This window comes from Panulirus ornatus, chromosome 2 (assembly GCF_036320965.1).
Source record: "Panulirus ornatus isolate Po-2019 chromosome 2, ASM3632096v1, whole genome shotgun sequence".
Classification (NCBI taxonomy): domain Eukaryota; kingdom Metazoa; phylum Arthropoda; class Malacostraca; order Decapoda; family Palinuridae; genus Panulirus; species Panulirus ornatus.
In genome coordinates, this window is record NC_092225.1 from 21,118,037 (window position 1) to 21,144,678 (window position 26,642).

The 26,642-nt window shown below is 37.4% G+C and overlaps 1 protein-coding gene across 6 annotated transcripts in view; it reads left to right on the forward strand.

Moving 5' to 3' along the window:
* The window catches only part of trio (trio Rho guanine nucleotide exchange factor), a 630,725-nt gene that overhangs the window by 177,708 nt on the left and 426,375 nt on the right, over window positions 1-26,642 (forward strand). For 5 of the 6 annotated variants that reach the window (XM_071671150.1, XM_071671126.1, XM_071671117.1 and 2 more), the window contains 12 exons: window positions 1,557-1,662; window positions 3,822-3,944; window positions 4,143-4,265; window positions 4,559-4,666; window positions 6,596-6,679; window positions 9,266-9,397; window positions 12,835-12,930; window positions 18,782-18,814; window positions 20,885-21,115; window positions 21,257-21,379; window positions 21,915-22,106; window positions 23,698-23,879. In XM_071671150.1, the coding sequence (XP_071527251.1) occupies window positions 1,557-1,662; window positions 3,822-3,944; window positions 4,143-4,265; window positions 4,559-4,666; window positions 6,596-6,679; window positions 9,266-9,397; window positions 12,835-12,930; window positions 18,782-18,814; window positions 20,885-21,115; window positions 21,257-21,379; window positions 21,915-22,106; window positions 23,698-23,879 (1,533 nt within the window). The remainder of the gene's footprint in view (window positions 1-1,556; window positions 1,663-3,821; window positions 3,945-4,142; window positions 4,266-4,558; window positions 4,667-6,595; window positions 6,680-9,265; window positions 9,398-12,834; window positions 12,931-18,781; window positions 18,815-20,884; window positions 21,116-21,256; window positions 21,380-21,914; window positions 22,107-23,697; window positions 23,880-26,642) is intronic. The other variant, XM_071671133.1, reaches the window with a different exon arrangement.

Below are 26,642 nucleotides of genomic sequence, written 5' to 3' on the forward strand. Positions count from 1 at the left end.
TAAAGAAGTCTTTTGCTACAGGCCCTGATGCCATTTTGTACTTTCACATAAAACACCATGACCCATTTGCAATCCAAGCACTTTTAGATAACTTCTACTGCTGGCTGCACAGCAAAATCCCAAACATCTGGAAGTTTACCATTATAATACCAAGACTAAAACATTGTAAACCCCTCATCTATCCTCTTCCTCTTGCAACTTTGTCGCCCTCATTATCAGTATTTAAACTCTGCGAAAAAATGATCCACAGCAGAATCAAAGAAAACATCCATCTCGCACCCACTCAGCACAGCTTCTGACCCAAACACTCTTTCACCATATTGGAGATTGAGCTCTTACAACATATTTCGAGTGGATTCAACTCCACACAGTACAAGTGGCAATAGATATCAGTAAAACTACCTTGCTGAAGGAAGAAATAAATGGTGGTCAAGTATGAAAAAAAAAGTTTCTGAAATTGTAAACTACATACATTTTATTTTTTAAATAGATTGAAAAACATGAATCTTGAGAGATAGAAAGGAAAACAGTGTGTCATTATTGTTTTGATATTGTAAAGTAATGTGTAATGCTCCAACCCTTGTTGTGTATTCTTATTGTATTCCCTAAATGCAACAGTAATATTGCAGAACAAAGTCATTGAGTATCCAAAGTTGGTTTTGATTATCAGTATAAGCTAATTCCTTAGAAAAAAGAAATATCCAGTGCAGAACTTGATAAAGCAGCAAAAGTTAGGTAAGGAAGACATGAAGAATAGTGGTCTAGTTTAGTTGTTTTAAGACTTTTTGAAGCCATGTACTCCTTGTGTTGGAAAAATGAATTACTGCAACCTTGTCTAAGAGATTCCAGCATAGTCAGGATTTAGCACCGAAAACATTATCATGAAACATTGTCAAGTTTGTTTTTATCAGAAGTGAAAAGAAAGATTCTTAGAATTTATTCAAAAACATTAACACAGTCATGGAATAGTTCTTGGCCTGTAGGGATAAGAAAACTGAACCTGTATATTTATTAGAGATGCTTCTATTTCTTGCTGTGACTGTGTCGGTCAACACCCATCAAATCTTTATAGAGTTGCCAGCTCTCTCTGAACATTTCTGAATCTTGGATATCTCATCATTCACATTAAAAGATGTAAGTGTATCCCAAAGATGTATCTCAGATTCCTTTCTACTTTGTTGGTTACTTTTGATTAGTTACTTTTATTTGTTTATTTGAAAAAACAAAGACAGAACAAAGTTTGTAGGATCATTCTCTCTCTCTCTCTCTCTCTCTCTCTCTCTCTCTCTCTCTCTCTCTCTCTCTCTCTCTCTCTCTCTCTCTCCCCCAGTCTCCTGTGAATGTTCTCACTGAACCCAGTTTCAAAACCCGTCACCTAGATAACATCACAGCAAATATAATAAAATTAGTAAGGACACAATTAAGATAACAAATTAAGCAATTAGAATCAGTTATCTCTTTTGTAAGATGTATTGTACAATTTTTGACTTGATCATATGTCATTGTTCTTTGTAAATGATTTTTCCCTATTTTTAGCATATTTATTTTCATTTCAGATTGAACTGTGATGAGGGTAGTGGGTATGACTCTGGATATTCAGGTCGTGATAGTGCATCAAGTCTCATACTTAATAATCCAGACTTTCAGAACAGTATACCACAGGTAAGATTAAAGAGAAAAGGCATTATTATCCTAAGGCTATTATTTTGATAACCAATAAGGTAAGGGCAAAAGTATACTCCAGTCATGGCCATCTCAAATGAAAAGTGAAGCAGGAGGAGTAAGAGAAAGGATTTATTTGAGTTTGGGTATTTACTGACCTTGCTCTTAAAGATATAAAAAGGTTACAGGATAAAGAAAGGCATGAGAGACCTTGCTCTTAAAGATGAAAAGGTTATAGGAAAAAGGAAAGACATAAGATGGATGAGAAATCAACACCTTTGATGAATGAGGAAAGAAGGAGGTATTATGATGGTCATCCCTTGTTAGGTCAGTCTCTAATATGAAACTGTAGGAAGGAGCAGCCAGCCACTTGTGTGCTGCAGGTCCAGGTCTCAGGGGCTAGGTCAGTTAGTGAGCTATATGAAATGATATACCGAGATGGGAATTATATGAAACTGAAATATCAGCATATTCCTTAGCAGATAAAATTTTGTGCATTGTATTTGCTATAGTTTTACTTGTGATAGAACTATAGGTATGTATATAGGTATGTATGTGTAGGTATGTATATTTGCGTGTGTGGACGTATGTATATACATGTGTATGGGGGGGTTGGGCCATTTCTTTCGCCTGTTTCCTTGCGCTACCTCGCAAATGCGGGAGACAGCGACAAAGTATAATAAATATAAATAGAACTATAATTTTTTTTAAGTAAAGGTCCTGTGATTGATTCTATGGCACCCATGATAAAAGTGCTTAGGTTGAAGTGTTCATCATACAAGTAGAATTTTAAGTTATCATCATATGGTATGTAAATATTTTTTCCATAACTAACATAGCACCATGATGCCAAATCTGTTTGTTGAATGTGTTTGATGATTGGGTTTGTGGGTTATTTGGGTCAGGGAGGTATGGGAAATGAGAAAGTCATGGAAAATGGTTTAGAGAAGAAGTAGTGAAAGCCTTTGAGTGGATGAAATGTAGCAAGACAGCCAAAGAAGTAGCTATACCAGTCATCTTATGTTATGGTTATTGCAATGCAGCAGACCCATCTTACCCAAACCACTCTGTAATTTGTTACCAACCCCCAAGTAGAAATGAAAACCTTACCCCTGCCTCACACCTAAGCAACCTTCTATTTACAGATGCCCCCACCCACAATAAGTATAACAATGACAAGCACTAAACAGCCACCCTCTGAGCTCATTTTTAAACTCCATCCCACTGGACATATGCATATCAGAAGCAGTACTCCTCAGACAAACATGAGGCACACTTTTTTTTTCTACATTCTGGACCTCACCCATCCTTATAATAATACAAACATCATTTTAACATGTTCCAAGACCCTTTGGGCTCATAATGCAACTATGGCAATGAAAACTCTAAGCACCTAAGACTTAGATACCTTGCACTCTCCACACACAGATGCAGAAACAACATCATGAAGCACCTACAACTTAGATACCTTGCACTCTTCACTCATAGATGCACAAGTAACATCACAACTTTGTATGACTCATGGTCCTGTCCAGTGGACATGGCTGGCTTCCTGAGTTCTGTAGGAAGTACATATATGTCATTTTATGGATATATTAAGTCGGGTATGTTCATAAGTGCCTCACACTAAAGGGCCTAATTCTGTTGAAAGGTCCAGGCTTGTACTTAGTGCATCCCAAGGAAAGGCAGAGTGGATAATAGAAAAAAGAATAATGATCTGGATGATGTAGTGTAAATCTACAGTTTACTTATTGTACTGCTTTTAGACAAAAGTTGAAAATTTTCTAGAATGTATGTTTTTTTTAGAAATAATGTAAGATTTTTAAGAGTGATTGTTGCTGAGTTACTAGATTATTAGGGATACCATTGGTTCTTTCAGTCATTATTCTTTGTGTCTGAAGTATAAGAAGTTTTTCATTTTTCAGAACTAGTGTGACTTAAATCTTGATGATTATGAAAGTGTGACCTTCTTTGTTCAGCATATATATTCACTCTTAGAATTGTAATTACTGTAGTAATTTTAGAATCAATATCTAAGATCCATAACCAGATTTTCACTGTTACATATGCCAGAGTGGAAGTAGATGTAGAAGTTTGAATTTTGAAGTTGTTCACATTCATGTTATTGTGATTGTTTTCTAATTACACTTTATAAACAGATTCTAAGTTTAATGGAATCTGTACACCAAGCACAGCAGCATGTTCAGCAACTCTGGCAGCATAAAAAGATGAGACTTGATCAGTGCTTCCAACTCAGACTCTTTGAACAAGATGTAGAAAAGGTTTGTCTTGTTTTTAGTTTCTTAGGAATGATTTTTTTTTTGCATTCTTTCATATTTCATATGTAAGAGACTGTAGCACCAAAGCAAATATCCTTAAAAAATGTCATGGGAAACTTGTGTAATGTGGAATATCATCATTATTTATATGTATAGGAATAAGATATTTTGGTGAAGAATTATAATTGATTATATTTTCAGATGTTTGATTGGGTGTACCATAACCGTGAAGAGTTCCTAGTCAATTATGTAGAAATAGGTCTTTCTTATCAAGTATCCAAAGATCTTCAAGAGGCTCATTCCCAATTCACTGTTGCCTGTCAGGTATGTGATTACTTAATTGCACTGTATGGAGAGAATTTTACATTTTGGGGCCCAATATATTGAACCTTCTCTGCTTCTTATTTAGCTTCAGTATTTAAAGAATTATGGGAGCTTAAATGGATATCCTGTCTCTAATGTTGCCATCCCATTTGATTAATGTTTAGATACTTTAGTTGTGATGTTCTCTGCCTGCAGGTTTTTTTGAAAATTGCATTGAATACATATTTTATAGTCATTGAAATGTTCTTTGGATATGTAGTAGATATAAAGTATGTTTTTTATTTCGCTAACAGAAGGTGTACATGAACATCAATAGAATACTCAGTGTAGCATCCAGACTCATGGAAAGTGGACACTATGCAGCTCAACACATAGGAAATGTGGCAGCAAAATTGGACCAAGTAAGACATGATAAATTATGTATAATTTGTATGTAGGTAATGCTAAGATTCAGTAACTTTTAACCTTTTATGTAAAACATAACTGCTAGAGAATGAGTGTTAGCTGAAGTGGCCTTACTTCATCTGTTTCCTGGCACTACCTTGCTGTTGCAGGGGTCGGTGATGCTGTTGCCTGTGGGGCAGGGTGGCACCAGGAATGGATGAAGATGAGCAAAGTATGAATATGTACAATACATGTGTATTTATACATAAATTCCCGTATATGCACATATACATACATATACATGCATATACATATACACAGACATGTACATATATACACATGTACATATTCATACTTGCTTGCCTTCATCCACTTCTGTTGCTACCCCACCACACAGGAAATTGCATCACCCCTTCCCCCTCATCAAGGTAGCACCAGGAAAACAGACTAAAAAGGCCACATTCGTTCATGCTGTCTCTAGATGTCATGTGTAATGCACCAAAACCACAGCTCCCTATCCTTATCCAGGCCCCACAGACCTTTCCATGGTTTACCCCAGAAGTTTCACATGCCCTAGTTCATTCCATTGACATTATGTCGACCCCGGTATACCACATCGTTCCAATTCACTCTGTTCCTTGCACACCTCTCGCCTTCCTGTATGTTCAAGTCCTGAGCACTCAAAATCTTTTTCACTCCATCCTTCCACCTCCAATTTGGTCTCTCACTTCTTGTTCCCTTCACCTCTGACACATATATCCTCTTTGTCAATTTTTCGTCACTCAATCTCTCCATATATCCAAACCATTTTAACACACCCTCTTCTGCTCTTTCAACCACACTCTTTTCATTACCACGCATCTCTCGTACCCTTTCATTACTAACTCGATCGAACCACCTCACACCACATATTGTCCTCAAACATTTCATTTCCAACACATCCTCCCTCCTCTGTACAACCCTATCTATAGCCCATGCCTCGCAACCATATAACATTGTTGGAACTACTATTCCTTCAAACATACCCATTTGTGCTCTCCGAGATAACTTTTTTTTCCTTCCACACATTCTTCATTGCTCCCAGAACCTTTGCCCCTTCCCCCACCCTGTGAAAACCACTTCTGCTTCCATGGTTCCATTCGCTGCTAAGTCCACTCCTGGATATCTAAAACACTTTACTTCCTCCAACCTTTCTCCATTCAAACTTACATGCCAATTAACTTGTCTCTCAACCCTACTGAACCTGATAACCTTGCTCTTATTCACATTTTCTCTCAACTTTCACCTTTAACACACTTTTCCAAACTCAGTCACCAACTTCTGCAGTTTCTCACTCGAATCAGCCCCTAGAGCTGTATCATATGTGAACAACAACCGATTCACTTCCCAGGCCCTGTGGTTTCTCTCACTCAAATCAGGTACTAGAGCTGTATCATCTGCAAACAACAACTGACTCACTTTCCAGGCCATCTCATCCCCAACAGACTGCAGACTGGGGATAGGGGAGAAAGAATACTTCCCATGTATTCCCTGCATCTTGTAGAAGGCAACTAAAAGGGATGGAAGGGGGTGGGGGGGTTGGAAATCCTCCCCTCCAGTTTTTACTTTTTCCAAAAGAAGGAAGAGAGAAAGGGACTAGGTGAGGACTTTTTTCCTCTAAGGCTTAGTCCTCTGTTTCTTTTACCCATGCCATCTGCCCTAAGAAAAAATGGAGTACGAGTACGATAAGCAGAATGTATTAGTTTTAATGCTGTTTTATGTCAAAGCTCAGTAGCATGATTGTCTAAACAGCAGGTTATGTTGTATTGATTATATTAGTATTGCTATTTTCACAACTACGCTACCTCGCTAACGTGGGAGACAGCAACAAAGCAAAATAAGTAAATATAAAATAAAATTTTCACAACTTTGTGATTTTTTTATTATTTCTACTTTAACATTTTCAGGTTTGGAAAGAATTCGCTGCCGGACTAGATGAAAGATCTTCAGTATTGGCCCTTTCTGTTATGTTCCATCAGAAAGCGGAGCAGGTGAGAATGGAAAATGAAAATATTTTTTTTAGATAGCCTTTAGGATTCAGCAATGGGTTCCCCTTTAGGGATTTAAGGGGATGGTAGGCAGACCTAAGTTGCCATCTTTTGCTGTCATCAAAAACTTCATATATTGATTAATTGATTATCATTATTTATTCATGATAATACTTAAAAATTCTTGCAAGGCCTATAACAAAAATATAAAGAAGGGGATGGATGGGTTGGAAATTAAATCTTTGAGGGCAGTATGTGGCGTGAGGAGCGCTGATTAAATATGAAATGATAGAGTATCAAAAACGAGGTGAAACAGTAAGAGGAGCCTGTATGAAAGAGTGGAGGTGTTTGCTAAAATGTGTTGGAAATTAAATCTTTGAGGATGGTATGTGGTATGAGGAGGGTTAATCGAATAAGAAATGATTAGTAACAAAGATGTGAAATAGTAAGTGGAGCAGGTATGATGGAGTGGAAGAGGGTGTGCTGAAATGGTTTGTACATATGGAGAGGGTAAGTGAGGAGAGGATGATGTTAGATGTTATACCCAGTTCTGCAACATTTATTTCAACTAGAATATATAGTGGTGGCTAGCGAGGCATGAAATGCTTATTTAGCATAAATTTATCTTTTGAATTAGATTACTTTTTAAACATATAAGTGCCATCAAAGCCATGTGAATTTTTATAAAAATTCCCTTTTTGTTCATTACTGATATTCTTATGCCAGTATTTGGAATGATTTAATGGTGAAGATTAGGGAAGTCTTGATGTGACTGTGGAGTCCTTATAGTTGTAAATGTGAGTTGGTTACGGATGACCAAGAATTTCTTCATTATTTTCAGTTGTAGTATGGCTATATCTTTTGAATTATATATTTTTTTTAAACATGTAAATGCTATCAAAGCGAATGTAGACTTTTAATGCAAATCCTCTTTTTTTCATTATTGATATCCATGCATCAGTATTTGCAAGGATTTGATGATAAGATCAGGGAAAGAGTCTTAATGTGAATATGATGTGCTTATAGTTGTAAATATGCATAGTATATGAGTGAACTTTCACACTTGGTAAGTGATGTAAACTGGGGGAACATTATTCAGAACATAAGGGGGAGGGGGCTATAATAATCTAGGAAATTTTGAGGTAAGAGTAAAGGACATGTTTCTAGAAATCAGATGCTATGAGCATAGTGGGAGGGGGGTAAGAGTAAAGGACACATTTCTAGAAATGAGATGCTGTGCATGTAATATTCAGAGCATAGTGGGGGGAGGGGGTGCCATAATAATCTAGGAAATTTTGAGGTAAGAATCATAGGGTGGGGGAGGGGGCGAAAATTTTGGGAGCCTTGAAAAATGTGTGGAAGTCGAGAACATTATCTCGGAAAGCAAAAATGGGTATGTTTGAAGGAATAGTGGTTCCAACAATGTTGTATGGTTGCGAGGCGTGGGCTATGGATAGAGTTGTGCGCAGGAGGATGGATGTGCTGGAAATGAGATGTTTGAGGACAATGTGTGGTGTGAGGTGGTTTGATCGAGTAAGTAACGTAAGGGTAAGAGAGATGTGTGGAAATAAAAAGAGCGTGGTTGAGAGAGCAGAAGAGGGTGTTTTGAAATGGTTTGGGCACATGGAGAGAATGAGTGAGGAAAGATTGACCAAGAGGATATATGTGTCGGAGGTGTTGGGAACGAGGAGAAGAGGGAGACCAAATTGGAGGTGGAAAGATGGAGTGAAAAAGATTTTGTGTGATCGGGGCCTGAACATGCAGGAGGGTGTAAGGAGGGCAAGGAATAGAGTGAATTGGAGCGATGAAAGGATACATTTCTAGAAATCAGCAGAACCTATGAAAACATCACTAAGCCTCCCATATCACCTAAATTTTCAAAATTTTTGATGCTGATAAAAAATGTCAATGCTTGATGACTTTTGCATTTAGTTGCAGGGAAGCTAGTTCTTAAGTGGTGTATAGTGTTTAATATTTGTGTATACTTTCTGTAACTGCATACAGCCAATATGGCAGATGGAAAATGATGAAAATATCATTGGTATATTTTGAGTATGATACTGAATATTAGGAGGTAAATCTCAGCCCCTGTGTGAGGTAAGGTGAGGTTTTCATAGGTTTTGTTTATTTGTATTAGTGTCTTGTAGCATTACCTCACTTTTTGCCTTATCATCATACACCGGGTAACACTTTTCAGTGGCAGAAAATGATGCAACAAACCATGCTTTCATGTTCTAAATCACTTTTGCTAAGTATGAGAGGTATACTTATGTGCTTTTCATCCAAATTCTTATTATTTATGTTTTGTCTCTAAACTGGTACTTTACCAAGATATTAAGCATAGACTAGCATTTTTATGAGTTTTATTAGTACATTTTTTCATGTAAGTGATTTTTTTTATTTGACCATTTTCCTATTTCATGCAAAGCAAGTTCTTTGAGGAATTTAGCTTCCTTAAGGATTCCTAGAATTATTATGACTGACGGGAAAGAAGCTGATAATGAAAGCAAGTGAAGCTTGTCACTTGTGGATAATGTGTGGTGTGACATGATTCAGGACCTTTATCTTACATGTTCCTTATTCTTTCAGTATATTGAGAGTGTGCCTACCTGGGTAGAGAATTGTAAAGTAACGTCCTTACCTTCGGATATTCTCACCCTGGAATCCTCCATCCACCACCATCAATCACTCTATGAAACCATGTGCCAAGCATACACTGAGGTGAGTAATGAAAGATATTTGTAGGTGTTCTAATAGTAGTGTGGTAATCAATTGATGGACTGAGGTATTTTGATCAGTGCAACTTAAAATAGTTGTTAAGGCACAGTATATTCACTATTTAGTTATGCAACCCTAGGACTTCTTTTAGGAGGCTCTTCTCTCAAACCTCTTTTTTCACCACTGACTTTCCATTCTCCTACAGCTTCATCTTACCCACTCCTTGCCACACACTTCACTTTTATCATGAGATCTGCTTCCTTAGATGTCAGCCATTTCTCTCCCACTCCCTCAGTTTAGTTTAGTTTCACATTTGCCATTATTTACTCAACTCTCGTGGAAGTAGTAATTCCCTAGATATCTTCCACTCATTTTCCTCAATGTCATAGAGTTTCTTTTTCTCTTTCTCTATACCATCCTTCACTCAGCCTATCTTTTTATTTCTTCCCAGTTTTCTTTTCTCTTTTCCTAAACCTACTTCTGTCCTACGCTCCCCTCTAGCAACAAATGATAAGACCTTCCATATGCTTCCCTTTGGGGCATTTTTATCAAGTAGCCTTTCTTTTGCACCTGTCAGTTAGCATATAATCCATATAATCCCTGATTCTCAATAAGCTCCGGTGCCGCTTACGCACCACCACATGTATATGCATCTTCAAACCATGTATTCCCTTTTACCATAACTTTCTCCGTGTTACATATATATGAACAGTTGAACATAACAGCACAGTGTGATAGGAATGATGCACACCCATGAGTTTACATCTTGAAATTGAGCAGCAGGCTGAGTACTAAGTTAAGAGGGAGGCTTTTTATAATCTGATCACTTAATGTGGTAAGGTTCCTTAATGAGTGACCTTACCATGGCCTCAGGAATGACTTGTTTAATGAAAGGCCTTCCTGTTGCCTAAAGAGATGAAGACTGAAGAAAGACTCGCTTAAAGGATCTACTTGTCAGAATTGGAAGGAGGAAGTGGGATTACCTACCTACCAATAGGTTCCTATGATGAGATTTTACTGAAAGGCAAAACTAGTGTGCAGTGTTCACCACATGTCATACTTAATGAATAATATTGTTTCTCACCTATGGTAAGCTTACTACATGTTCATTAGTTCTGATTCATCTGGCACAGACTTCAACTGTATTTCAAATTTTCTTGGAAATGTTTCAGTTATTTGTGAAGTGCATATCTCCTTTTTTTCTTGTTGGTACATTGACTAGTCTTTTTGTCTTTCTTGCAGGGTTCTTTTTTTATGTTTTTGTCTAATATTTTGATATATTCCATAGTATTCTTGCTGATGTAATAATTTATTCAAGCAGTTTTTTGTTATGTAGATTATCATAGATCTTTCTTCCCTTTTTGGACTGTACAGTTCAAATCCTTTGTCTTTCAATATTTTTCATGTGTTCCATTCTCATGATATATATCCAGAAGTGCTTCTCAATTTTCTTTAACTTAATTATGTTCCTGTGTTTGGTAGATGACTATATGACATGGAAGTTTTCTATTTTGATTTTTTCATACTCGTTTACCATTTCCCATGTTACTGAGGTAGTGCTAGGGACAGAAGAAAAGGCCTCATTCCCTCACATCCATTCTCAATCTGTCATATGTAATTCAATGAAATCGTGGCCTCCTAACCATAACCAGGCCCTAGAGGCCTTTTCATGGTTTTCCCCAGCTTCTTCAAATTCCTTGTTCTGTCCATTGACAGCATGTCTCCTCCTGTATGCCACATCAATCCAGTTCACTCTATCCTGTGCACACCTTCCAGCTGCCTGTGTGTTCAGGCCCTGAGCACTCAAAATCTGTTTCATTACATTCTTCAGTCTCCAGTTTGGTCTTCCCTGTCTCTCTCTCTCTCTCTCTCTCTCTCTCTCTCTCTCTCTCTCTCTCTCTCTCTCTCTCTCTCTCTCCCCCCCCTTCTGATGCTTATATCTTTGTCAAACTCTCCACTTTCATTCTCTCTACATGGACAAACCATCACAGCTTACCCTGGGCCACATACTTCGTGATACCACAGTCCTCTCTTTATCTATCATTACTGACTCGATCAACCCTCTTCACGTCATATATATTGTCCTCAGACATCTCATTTCCTGCACAATCATCCTCTTTCATACATACTCATCTATAACCCATGCCTTGCATCCATACAGTATCATTGGGACTATTATACCTTCAGACATACCCATTTTAGCACTCCTAGTTAATGACCTCTCTTTCCACACTTTTTCAGTGCATCCAGTACCTTCCCATTCAAACCCATTTCTTGACTTGCCTCCCTTCTGTGGTTCCACTCGCTGCCATGTCCACTCCCAGTTGTCTAAAGCACTTCTTCCTCCAAGTTTTCTCCATTGAAACTCACACCCCAACCAACATGTCTCTTTACACTGCTGAACCAAATAACCTTTTAATCTCATTTACTCTCAACTTTGTCATTTCACACACTTTCCCAAACTCAGACACCAACTTCAGCAGTTTCTCACTTGGATCTGCCACCAGTGCCAGGTCACCATCAAACAACTGACTCACTTCCCAGGCCCTGCACCCTCTGCAGACTGCGTACCTGCCCTTTTCTCATAGGCATCTTACATTTACCACCCTCACCACTCCATCTATAAACAAGTTAAAGAGCCCTACTGAAATCCCTTGCTGCAAACACATCTTCATCTAGAACTGCTCATCACCTTCACTATCTTACTTAATTTTTATGTATACATTAAACATTCCATCAATAGTTTTCTTGGCTCCTAATCGATAGTGCTGTCTTGATGTGCTATGTGTTTTTTTTTCTAAAACAGTATTATTACTCAGGGTTTTTATCAGTATTATCTACAGCCATGTGAAAGTTACACAACTTCAAAAAGTAAATTACCTAATTTAAGGGTTCATGTCTCAAGCAGAGATCCTTGACATCAAATATACTGACCAATGTTTGGAAGAAGATCATTCTGTTATCTGGAACAATGTCTGGGATGACAGAGCCTTAAAAGGAAAATTCCTCTCTTGGCTTTTTGCTGTGTTCCTTCTTTTGGAAAGTAATACAGGAAGGTAGGATTTCCAGCCACCCACTTCCACCCCTCTTAATCGCCTTCTATGATACACAGGGAATATGTGGGCAGCTGATTTTGATGCTACCTTGCTAATGTGGGAAATGGCAAATATGTACAAAATGTATTTTTGTATATGATATGATGAGATGATATTTGTCAAAATTTCAGTTTGAAGATGATGGGCCTTCATTTTGTAATGTGCATAGTTTCAAGGCTTGAATTTCTGATGAATGTGATTATTTTTTCTTTTCAATTAGTTAGATAATGAATGATAGTGTTTATCTGGATGCACTATGAATGAATCTTGGGAACTTCACATACATAAGGGTCATCATAGCTTCATAGTTTAATGATTTTTTTTTTTCTTTTGTGATGGTTGCAGGTTCACAGTACCAGCAAGAAGCTTCTGTACCAGTTGGATCATCTGGTCCAAATTTGTAGCCAACTACGGCGTGATGGCCAAATGCGCAGCAAGCACGTAAGCAAATGATCATCATCCTGCATGGGAACTTTTTCGGAGGGTGCTTAGGCATGGTAGCTGTGATATATCTTAGGGAGTTTTTGTTAAGATTATCTAAAACTTGCATATTAAGACTGTGAAAGGGGATTTTCATTTTTCAGGATTAAAGTATATGAAATTGTTATGAAGGCAAAAGTATTTCATATTAAAGGAGAGTATTATTAACAAAGAGGAGGCAAATGTTGATGAAAGTTGTCATCTAGACCAATAGGACTATATGTTGCTAATGCAGCATTATTCTAATGTTTTTATTTGTTTTAACGCATCTATTTGATATACAACAAGCTCACTTTTTGCTAGATCTGTTCAGCAATCAGTTGTCAGTATAATTTCTTTATGCATTGTCAAATGCACCAAAAATATATCCTCTTTATCTGAGAGATAGTCTGGTATATGAAAAAAAAAGAAAACATACCTGTTAACTATGAAATTTGGATTTACCCAGCAGCTACCAAAAAAGTTTCCCCTGACTGTGACATGTGGGAATATCCTCAGAAGCTTGAAGCAATTGCCACTTGTAATACACCAATACCACAGCTCCCTATCCACTACCAGGCCCCACAGACCTTTCTATGGATTATCCTAGACACTTCACATGCCCAGTGTGTCTCAATGTGGGCAGGCTCATGCCAGACTCAGACAAAGTGAGAGTGTAGGTTATGAACTTGATAAGACTAATCCTGGACTTCAAGCTTGATCCAAGGAAATAAATCTTTCGGAGCCTCAAATAAAAAAGATAGATAAACAGATAACAGGGTAATGGATTTAGAATGCCATTAGGCTGAAAATACACAGTTGAAGTATTACAGATATTACAGAACTGGGAGGTCACGATAGTTACTCATTAATTGATCCTACAAGAGCTTAAGATTAAGGTGAGCTGAATATTTCCACTTTTTGAATAAGCATATGGGTGAGGTGCATTTAGATGTTTATAGAGTAAACGGTATGGTTTATACACAATGTGTAGCTGTGCACTTGTTAATGTATTGTTTAAGATGTTGACTGTGGTAGGGAAAGGATTGTTCTCATATCTGTCTGTATGAACTCTGATTGGAAAAATCAATTTGCTTGTGATGACAAATGCATGATTGGAAAAATCAATTTGTTTGTGATGACAAATTGCACTCCATGGCGAAGGGGTTTTGGGGGGTAGGAGGTGCTGTAGGAGCTGCTGGTGTTGGTTGGAGATCGTGGACAGATTCAATGAGATGAGGGCCTCTTGGTCGGTGATGCAAGAAGGGCCCAGGATGATTCTGCATGCCCTTTTCTGCACTCTTTCCAGGTGGTCTCTCTCTGTAGATGTTAGTGAGGGGGACTACTAGAGAGGCATAGGTGAACATAGGGAGACATTCTTGAGCTCAGTTGGTGGAATGCCAGGTGATTTCAGTTGATAGAGAAGGTACAGACAGTATGAGGAAGATTTTTTTTAACAGTGCTGACATGACTCATCCAGTTTAAACTATCATCTGTTGTGACACTAAGGAGTTTGAAGTCTTTAACTACCCAGGGGATGTCAAGGCCTAATGTGTTGTCAGGGGACAGGATGTCTGCTCCCATGCTGATGTGCATCATCACAGTCCTGTTGTGTTTGATGATGGTGTAATTGGCATTGTAAGAGTTCCTTGCTGGTGTAATGCCTTGGCAGATAGTGTGGTTCATGGCAGGGTATGAGAGACAAGGGCTCACAGCATGTATTCCAATGCCATTCTAATCACCCTTTGGCACCATACATGCCTGGAAAGCAGTTAGTGAGTAGATTAGTCAGAAGATTGTGTCAGCACTACTCCAAGGAAGCATCCAGTTAGAAAGTGGCTGGGACTCCTGTGCTGAGTGATAGAAAATAGTGTGAAAACCGTCCTTGGACAAACACAAAAGTAGGACACAATTAGATAAGATGACACACATTGAAAATACATTTGTAAACAAGAAGATTCACTGAGTCCAGAAGCACAAACAGCCAACCTGTATTGCAGGACTGCGCTACCCCTCCACTACAATGTACCTTTTATAAAGCATAAGGTCTAAATTAGCTTTGTGAAGTAATAAACCACCACATGACTTCATACCAGATTGTTACAGTTCTTGGTAAAAGAGAAGAAATGACCTCTGAATTAAATTTGAGTGGAAACACAAGGGAGCCAGAGCTGCTGTATGCACACATAGATCAGCAATCTTGCCTGCATGATTAGCAGGGAGTGAAGGGGCTCCCTTTATCTCAGATTAAGTTATTCCCCAGTTTCTGGGGAATATGCGTAGGGAGGCTCTGTGGTGTGGTGGATAATTGATCTATGATCAAGGTAACCTATTCCTGCAGCAGGAGTGGGTGAGAGCCTTCTAGGGAGAGGGTCACTTAGTCACAGTAGGTCCCAGCATAGAAATATGTGCTGTCATCATCTTAGCTTCCAGGATGAACCCTGCAGAGGAAGAAATGTATATTTCCATTGACTGAGCTATAGATAAGTTTTGAATGGTATCCCTTTTTTCTTCTGTATTAGTCATAAATTTCATGTAAGTTGAAGAAATTTTGAGAGTGTGAAATAGGATGGTCACTATTGTTGAGTGACTAGATGAGAGGAGCAGCCATCTGTTAAGGTAATATGAATGTATTTTCATTACATTATTTGCATAACACATGACAGCTTGGGAGTGGATGTGAGTGAATGTGACCTTTCTCTGTATGTTCCAGGTGCTACATTAATAACAATGGTGATCAAGTATAAAAAGGAAATGTTCATTTTGTTACTCTTTTTTTCTTTTTTAGAAGAGGGCTTTGAATAACCAATAGTTAATATATCCATTGAGAATCATTAGGGTGAGTGTAGTTTAAATGTGCATACATAAGCATATCCACTTAGAATCATTAGGGTGAGTGTAGTTTAAATGCGCATACATAAGCCATCAAGAACAAATTTCCATTTATAGAAACATGATTACCCAGAGATGAGATCTCACACTAGATGTACATACATGTCGGTCTGGATTGGCAATTTCATCAGCAGACGTTTTATCACAGTTATGTGCAGATTGAAATTTTCAGGTTTAAGCCTTCGATATTAATTGTTCAGCTTAATGCAGTATTCCTTTTTTAATTTTCATTGTTATACCTTCAAAAACCAGTGAATCCAGGAAGTATTAGGTAAATCTTATAAGTTATTCCACTCGGAGTGAATTCCTGAAAATCCCTATTTTGCATATTTAGCTTAAATACATTCATTTTTGAGTTCCTGTTGTGCTTGTATCATTAGAAAGCTCATTTTTATACGTGTAGATGTTTACTTTTAGAATTTACATATATTTCTGCTATGCCAATAAGTTTGCAATAATTGCCTTGTTTCATTAAGATAGGTGTTTGCAACAATTTAAAAGAAATATATAAATGTTTGAACTTCATTGTATAGCTATGCATTATGGAATTTTCCTGTTGTATATCAGCTTTAACATAATTGACATGAAAGTTCCCATTTTCAGGATGTTAGCTTCAGTGACTTTTTTTTATGCATGATGATTTGAACCAGATTTTGTTTAGATACATCATGCTTTTATGTATATGAGCATTTTCTTTGCTTCAGTTATATATATCATTAGTATTTATACAACCCCAGGACCCTTTTATGAGGCTTATGTAGCTTCAAGGCTGCACCGCAGTTAGTAGTAGGGAAATGATGGATTGCTTTGGAATGAGAAGTTTCTTGACAGGACTGTACTTATTTTATCCACTGACAGGTGACTCTTTTCTAGTATTGTAACTCCATGCTGGTGGAGCTCATTAACTCCTTCCCCACAGACAGACAGACAGACAGACAGACAGACAGACACACACACACACACACACACACACACACACACACACACACACACACACACATACACACCCATCCATCCTTGATTGTCGTTTCTTGCATTAGCAAGGTGGTGCCAGAAAACAGATGAAGAAGGGCTGCATTTGCTCACATCAGTCCTATATCTGTCATGTGTAATGCACCAAAACAGGAACACCTCCCTCTCCACAACCTGGCCCCATACACCTTTCCATGATTTACCCTGACTGCTTTACATACCGTGGTTAAGTGCATATACAGCACATTTATCCCTGTATACCACATAGTTCCAGTTTACTCTATTCCATACATGCCTTTCACACTTCTGCATGTTCAGCCCTCCAACCTGTCAACTAGTGAAGCAGTGACTCAGTAAGATACTTAAGGGTCAGTTTGTGGTTGATTAGTGTAAATACTATAACATTGACAGATGCCAGGACTAGCACAGTCCTCACCATGTCATGACCCCAGAGTCCACTGATTGACGTCCATCATCGCAATTTTCTTGAATGAACCAGTGCTCGAACAGAGAGATACAAAACTTGTCCTATCCCTACAATAGTAACTATGATAAATAGTCAATGAACTTGTGCCCAGCTAAGCAAGCAAATAGCTTAGTTTTCCCTCAGTTACGTGAATTCTGCTATTGTAATGCAGCATGAAGAAAATCATAAATGTTCTCTATTTGATACACAATTTATGTCAGCCACATTGTTACTGCAGTTCAGCCAGTCTGTAACTTTCCAATGCTTAGTGTTCAGCTAACCACTCATGTGCTTATCCAGAGCATTGAAGTATCCAGCCCCACCCTGATCTTAAGCTCTTTTGTGATTAATCAAGTAGTTACCATTATGACCCACCCACAACACACACACACACACACACACACACACACACACACACACACACACACACATGTTCATCACTGTAATTTCTTAACTGTGTATTTTCAGTCAAATGGGTGCCTGAATTCAGTTAACCATTTTTTTGATTAGTTGTTTTTATTTAGTGATGGATGATTTCAACCTGAAAGTGGGTAATGTTTACGGTTGAGTTATAATTGGGGGGCAAGGGTTAGTCAGTGAATTGAATGGAAATGGTGAACATTTTGTGGAATTATGTGCAGAAAAGGGACTGGTGATTGGGAATACTTGGTTTAAAAAGGACATTTATAAGTTTGCAAGGAGTAGGAAAGACGGTAAGGTATTCTAACTGAAATGAATGCAGTGGTGACTGAAAGGTTGGAGGCATGCACAGAACATCAGTATAGCAAGGAACAGTGTGGTTTCAGGAGTGGAAGGGGATGTGTGGATCAGATGTTTGATTTGAAGAATGTGTAAAAGTTTTTGAAAACTGATTAGAGAAACAAAAGGATTTGTTTGTGATATGTAAGGATGTGGAGTTATTGTTTGCTTATTGTATGGTGCTGGTGGTAGATTAGAGTGAAAAACTTCAGAAGCTGGTGTCTGAGCTTGGCAGGGGGTTATGAAATGAGAAAATTGAGATAAATGTAAATAAAATCAAGATTATTAGGTTTAGTTGTGAAAACAGCTAGTTTTTTTTTTGAGTGAGTGTGAAAGCATAGAACTTGGAGGAAGTAGAGTGTTTCAGGTACCTTGGGGTGAATATGGCAGTGCATTGAACCATGAAATTTGAAGTGAGCCATAGGGTGGGTAAGGGGCACCTTTGGTAGAGCTGTATCATCAGTGGAGAGCAAGGAGTATCCCTCTCGGGATCATTTGCTCCAGGAGAGTCAATCATTTCCCTTCTCCCATTTAAGAAGTTCTTAAAGTTGCAAAATTCACATAGAACAGGTCCTGGGGTCATATGTATATATATATTTTTTGCATATGCATATTAGATGATATCAGTGGTATTTTCAGTGTTTCTTTTATTACTTAATATGATTTTCTTTTGAAAAAAAGGATTATTTATTTACAGGCATAGTACTTTTGCTCATTGTTTTATTTTCTTTTTTCAAAATGAAGAAGAAGCCCCGAGGAAAGCCATCTGCCTACTCTGTAAGTTTTTATTATTTTGCATGTGATCTGTTGACTGTTTTGAATCTTTTTCCTGCTGCTCTGAAAAATAAAACTCCTAAGAAATACTAACTAATGGATATGATACCTGTCATTATTATCAGAATAAATCATGTGGAGGTCATCCAAAAATTTTGTAGTGAACTTAATTCATTAATGAACTAGAATGTTTCTTTATTGATAGATTTTTACACTTGTAAAGTTCACTTGAGCTATGAGAGTATTGATTTATTCAAGTCAATTTTGTTTAGTAGTTTGCTTTAATATAAGTCAGCCAACAAAGACTAATTTTTTCATTTTCCTAATGCTATCACAAATTATTCCACCTAGTTTTTACTCTTTATTAGCTTTTTTTTAGTTTTTGCTTTTATTTGTTGAATTATATTGATTTTAATATAAATTCCTGGTATCCAGTGAATTATTTGTTACTTTAAAATTTATGATATTTACTTTAGAAATAAGAATTTTTATTTATATCTTTCTCCAGTTTGCCACGTAGAGTAAACATAGGCTATGTAGAATAATGTTAAATGCTGTGCTCACCCCATTTATTTTACAGCTCTTCACTGTTATCTGTGTTTGTACATGTTTTACACACAGACTAACTAAAAATGTTTCTGTCTCATCTTTCTTCTTGTGCACACCTACCAAACTGAGTCTGTATTGGTGAATGCTTCTAACCCTTATCCCTATGACTTCTGATGTATCATTTATAATTTGAAATGTCTGTGGCAGCTGACTGCAAATACACAGTATATGGTGTAGACTATTTTAAAATTTGAATTGTTTTGAACTTATGGAGAATGAGTGAGGAGAGGTAAGCAAAAAGGATGTATTTGTCCGAAGCAAAGGGAACTAGGAGAAGGGGTAGAGATGAATTAGTTGGGATGTGAGTTTGAATGTTAAAAAGATTGGAGGAAGTGAAGTGTTTTAGATACCTAGGAGTGGACACAGCAATGAATGGAACAATGGAAGCAGAAGTGAGTTATAGAGTGGGGGAGAGGGCGAAGGTCATGTGAGTGCTGAAGAATGTGTGAAAGGAGAGATTTTCTGTGAGGGCAAGTTGGGTATATTTGATGGAGTATTAGTTCCAACAACAACAGCAGCAGCAGCAGCAACAACAACAACAACAACAACAACAACAACAACAACAACAACAACAACAACAACAGCAACAACAACAACACCCAAAGAAGGAACAGAGAAGGGGGCCAAGTGAAGGTATTCCCTCCTAGGCTCAGTCTTCTGTTCTTAATGCTACCTCTCTAGCATGGGAAATGGCAAATATGTATGAAAAAAAGATATATATTTCTATCTTTGTATTAAGAAAAAAGAAAAGTAATGCTCTGGTGAATGGTAAAACAGAACAGAAAATAATAGAAATTTAAAAATTTACCGAAAAGTAGTATGTGCCCCCTTTTTTGAGAAAAGTAAAATGTAATAAAAGTTCTGTATAGAATTGTTAATTTTGATTAGAAATAACAAATGATACTCAGAAAGATTTTTTGATATCTTTTTGTGGGACTGGTTCACTGCAGAATGAAAGTTGGAGGGAGGGGTGGGTGTTTGACACATCTGACTGCATCGGTAAGAAGTAAAGATGGGGCGACATTATTTCTTTCTTTTTGTCAAACTTTTGCTTTCATACTGTGCTCTTTATTTAATTCACAGGCACAGCAGTAGCAATCTCAGTGGAAATGTAATATAGTATGTTAGGTGAGAGTGGCTGATGTGTGTGAGGATGATATTGAAGTTTTGTTTAGGTTGTGTGTGAGTGGATGAAGAAAGTTTATGTACTTGGTTGGTAGGAACAGAGTTAAAGATAACTATAATTTTACGGTTTAATTAAATTGTAAACAACTCCTTTTCCATTGCCTAATGCACTGTTTAACTGTCTTTGACTGTCCATTTTGATCTACAGTGCATCATCTTGTGCAGTCTTGTTATATCACTTACAAACTCATCCTTTATTTCATGTCTGCAGTTTTGAAATCAGTACTTATCACAAAACGTTAGCACTGTATCATTATTCCTGATTTTCTTATCACACAGATGACTCCAGATGGCAAAGTTGTGTATCGTGGTGGCCCACACCAGCAGCAGCGTGGACCTGGAACAACAGGAAACCCTGCAGCTGACTATTCTGAGGGTGCTAGTCATGTTCTGGCTGTTATTCATGAAATTCTAGGTCACCATAGGGCTGTTGAACAGAGGTGGTCTGATAAAAAGCTCAAATTACACCAAAGATTGGCTCTTCGTTTATTTCAGGAAGATGTCAAACAGGTAGATCAGTTTCTGTATGAAGAATGTTAAGAGAATTTTACTGATAAAGTTTCATCATAATTATAGTGAAATCTATAGTTATTGATTTTTCAGTATGTTGTGTGAATATCAACTTATTTAACTGAGTGTCTGTTCTGTTAGGTTCTTGACTGGCTGCAGACACATGGCGAAGTCTTTCTGCATAAAAATCAGGGCATTGGTCGCAACCTTTCTAAAGCTCGAATGTATCAGAAGAGCCACGAGCACTTTGAGAATGTTGCTCAGGTATGTATTTGTGACTGACTTTTTTTTGGTGTACATTAAATGATGAAAGTAAACATACAGAACTACTTTATAGGGACTGCTCTGGGTTATGAGTTCGTGTTTACGTCTTTCAAGTCCACATATAATTCAGCATGATTCATAGTTTTGGTAGAGCATCATATCTTACAGCACTATGAAAGCCAGCTGTCATGTCATCACTAAAATACTAGCTGTTGAGTAACTTTTAATTGACTGTGAAGATAATGCCTCTTTTCATTTGTGGCGTGATGGAATGATATTCAACGTAGGTTTGCATCTTTCTTGTATGTTGAATATTCATGTATTCTTGTTGATGATATGCACTTATTCAATTAGTTATTGTACTCTTGTAAATAACATGTACATTTTTTAGCAACGAGTAAAAATTTTAGATTATATTACAGGAAGGATAGATTGCTTGATGATCTGTGATCCTTTTTTCATTTCCTTTTATGTTCATTAATGTTAAGTTGGTTTTAAGCAGAGTTGAATTTCATTGTGCCCTGTGCTTTTTCAGAATACATATACTAATGCAGAAAAGCTATTACAAGCAGCTGAGGAACTTGCTCATACTGGGGAATGCAATCCAGAAGAGATTTGTAGTGTTGCTCGGAGGTTGGACTCGCATATTGCAAGCTTTGCAACCAGAGTGCAGCAACGACATCGACTGCTCAACATGGCTGTTCTATTTTATACCCATGAAAAGGAGGTGAGATATGTTCCCTGCATATGCTACATGGTTATGTAGCTGCCAGGGTATTCTTATCAGACTTGACCTTGCACAGTGATAAGGAGGGCAGAGGGAATGTTAAATGCATGATAAAAAAGTGAGAACTGGGGAAGATAGATACAGTGATTTCAAGGAAAATAGCTGTTGATGAGCAGATAAGAAGAAAAATGAATTAGAATGCTGTTGAGTTTAACCATGGAAATACACAGAATTTTTTTTGTGATATCTTGTTACTTCTGCCTCTCCTGCTTTAGTGAGATAACATCAGGAACAGACAGACAGCAGCCTCATTTATATGGGTCCACTCTCCAGATGCCATATATAATGGGTTGAAATCAGTGCCTACCATGTACAGTCAGGCATCAGAAAGTACTTCATGGTTAATCTTGATTGGTGCATTTACCTTTGTTCAGGTCCTTGACATGTGCCCCCTGCTGTAACCCACACTGATCCAGTTCATTCAATCCTATTCATGCCTTTCACCCTCCAGAATGTTCAGGCCTGATACCCAAAAGCCATTTTTACTTTATCCTGCCCTCTTGGTCTTCCATTGTTCCTTCCCTCCTCCATGTCTGACACATAAACCCTGTTAGTCAGCCTTTGCTCCTTTTCTCTATATGTTAGAATCATTTCAGCTGACCATGGTGTGTTTTCTCAGTCAGACTGTGCTTGGTACCACACTTCTTACTTAATCACTGCAAATTTTATAGTTCCCTATCTTTACTTTCAAGATGCTGTCAGGTTTAGTATATTATTCCAGAGACCTGCAATTTCCTGCCATGCATAGATTATCTTACATCTTTCCTTTCTTTTTTGTTAACTGTAGAGTTAGAATTCCTTCACAGTCTCATTACACTGGTGTTTTTATTTCTGTTTGACTCATAATGTAATATTGATATTAGATAAGGACAGGAAGATGAATCAAAGTAGTGTGTTGTTCTGCACATGACGTCGATACAATCAGAAGATTAAGAAGGACTGGAAAGAAAAGACCTGAATGAGCAGATGAGAACCAGGTAGAATTAAACAAAGAGGAGTTTGAGCAAATAAGCCATGGAATGGTAACAGTATTAAGGTGACTTCTGACAAAGGCCCAACAGAAAAAGACATAAAGTGAAGAAAACATCAAAGATCTAAGAGTTATCAGACTTGAAAAGCTTGAATTCAAGGAGCTCATTGATTAGATATTATTCACATATGCAAAAAATGAGCTTTATGATAATGAGAACTTGGGCAGAAGACAGAAAGCAAGTGATGGAAATGTTTGAAATAAGTAAAAGAAACCAGATAATGAGGTTGGTTATCTGTTTTTATGGTTAACTCCAGAAGGTGGGAAAAGCAGTTACTCTAGGTATAACAAAGTTTTAGTTCTTAGTTGGAAAAGTTGATAATGATATTGGTTTTGTCTTAATTGGTATAGCCAAAATAACAGTTTGATGTTTGTCAAGCTGATGCATCTGAGTGATATAAATTTTTTTAACTGTTTGTATATATGTATTCATTTAGATATGGAACATTCTTACTTATTATCATTATTTTTATTATTATGTATTTGACTTTTTTTCCTTAGCTTTTGTCTTGGTTGGAGGAGTTAAGCTCAGAGTTAGAAAGTGAGGAGAGGGTTGATGAGACAGCTGACTCGGTTGAGGCAGCAGAAAGACTATTAGCTCAGATGACAACACAGCGGGACTCAACTCTTGATGCATGTGTCTCCACCACCCATGAGGGAGAAGGGCTGCTTAATGAACTCAGGTATGTTAGGGAATATTGATTTATTTTAGTAATTTAACAATCTTTTGCTTTGTTGATCTTTAACTTGAAAATGTCTCAAAAGTTTTTGGTTCCTGCAAAACTGAATATTGTTAAAGGTATTGTATATGCCAATCTAAATTGATGATTACTGTTCTTTTATTTGAACCTGAGCTTGCGAGTGCACCTGGTTACACCCTTTAAAATGCATTAATTGGACATTCATGGTCATTGCATTAGAATCATCCCAGGAATGGTTGTGTGGTACATCATGTTGTGATTATGGTGAAATGACTCCATAGAAAAAGAAAAGAATCTAGAAAACTCATCAGTCTTGCAAAAGCTGTTGAGACTATGTTAAGAAGCACATTGAAACTTTTTTTTTTTACAAGCAACATCTCCCATTAGATATACATAGCAAATATAATCATCGATGACAAAGACATACAGCAGTGTAATATAACTAAGCTCCAACAGTTTGGAATGTGATTTCACTGCATGTAACAGTATTGATACATTGAATGTATTGCTAACATTAGAAAGAGAATTAGAGAAGGGAAAATGTTCACACTGACATTTAAAGAAACCAGCCCAGTAGGAGTGCCTCTCCTGCTACAATCTGCACCTTTCCCTTCCTTTCAACATTATTGATGGGATGGGCTGTTTACTTTTTGTGCAGTGAACTATTATTTTTGTAGGTAGTAGTTGGTAGGCAGCCAACTACAAGGGAGGTATATACCAGTACTACCCTCTTGGTTATTGGGAGTGTTAGTCACAGCTGCATCCTGAGCCAGCACTTCATTCGTTGTCAAGTTGCACTCCTCTATCAGGTAGCTGTATTTTCTTTCTGCCTAACCCACATGTGGACTACTGGCATTTCTGTCTAAAAGCATACTATCTCCCCTTGTCATACATAACACCTAACAACACTTGACTCACGCAGCTCATTATTCGTAACTCAAGATTTTCTTGTACTGAGTGTTATGTGCTAGCCTGCCTTTTGGCAAAATGATAGGAGTAATAGATGGAACATTTAGGTAGGAGCATAATAAGTGGAAGTACTGTGTAGGAACATTAAGCAGGAGCATTAGTTAGAAGTAGCCAGTAAGAACATTAGGTAGGAGCCTCTCCAAACACTGTGCTAGACTTGCCCTCTGTGAGTGGCCTGTTAAGGATGAGGCATTAAAGGCTAAGAAGTGGCAATGGAGCTCACTATTGCCATGGCCACCCCTTTTGAAGGAGTTTTAGAATGGAACAAGCATTAGTGATGTAGGTAGATAGAAGTATTATTTTTGCTGACTATAAATTTGATGGATTCCGTATTATGTAGAAAACAATGTTGTGTAAGTTAATTCATGACACAGTAGTGATGTTTCAAAAAAAGACTGGTTAGATATTTTTTTCTTTTCATAAATGTTTCTACTGAAGCATGATATTAAATGTACAGTATACCAATATATACAATAGTTTAGCATAAGGGTTTTGGTTTTATTGCCACCATAAACAGGGAGTGAAGGAAATAAGAGCTTTTGTTATTACTCCATCACTGTAGCCACCTGCCATCATTACCAATTTTTCTTCCTACCTCACTCATAGGCTTGACTCAGCACATTTTGTGGAATAGATTATGAAATTAATTTGTACGTAGTAAATTGATATTCATAGTATTGCAGCTCGGGAATTTTGTTTTAATGTCTCCATTAGCAGAAGGGAGTGAAGGAAGGATGAGCTTTGGTGGTTACTCCATCAGTGCAGCCACCCTCTACCATCACCACTACTTTTTCTTCCAACCTCTTGCAATGGGATTGGCTGTTTACTTTTTGTGCAGTAGATTATTATTTTTGCTAGCTATCTGATGGATTCTATATTTGTGAGAAAATTATGTTGCTTTATATTGTACATGCCATTAGGGACTCTTCTGCTTGTTAGTGAATGATCACTCTAGCGAGTGATTGCCTGCTGTTGCCACATGTTTTTTGAAAGTTGTGATATCATTTTTTATTGGTACATGATTTAATTCATCTTGAACACTGGATAAGGGAATCAACAGATAGCCAGAACTGGGTGTACATTTTCCTTTCTTTCCTAACCCTAAAACTGTGGAGCCCCAAAATTCAGAGGTGCCTCAGTTTGAGGGCTTATCAAAAAGTTCTGAGAAGAGTTTGATCTTTTCAGTTAATAGAAAAAAATCAAGAAGAGTTAAAAAAAAAAAAAAAGCTTACCTGAGGTTTTTTACATATTGCTGAATAGAATAATTTTCAGATATGTCACATATTCATTACATTGTATTTGAGTTTCAGATATATACATTATTCACAGGTTTTTACACCATTTTGTTAATCACTGAACAGTGACCTGAACCATCTATAAATTTGCCTGCTATCACTTGTTCTAGAACACCCCAGTCATATTTCCTTCATATCATAATCAAGCTCTCTTTCCTGTTTTGATCAAAATCACATTCAGTATCAACAGGATTACTATTAATGTCATTTAAGCCTCAGAAACAATCACTAATTTGCTTGATTGAGCACAAATGGCTGCATGACAAGCCATGTAAATCAGTAAGTGAAAACCCATGGGAGGGACATGGCTGTACTTCCTCCCTCTGTGTTGTATGGGTAACTGGCAGGTGCCAAAAGGCATTTATATATGCTGAAAAGTAAAGAATGCCTTTAGATTTATTTGAGGGCAGAAAGAAGTAACCCATATAAGTACGTTTGCATTTGCCATGTTGGGAATCTTTAGATACCTTTGCAAGGGATT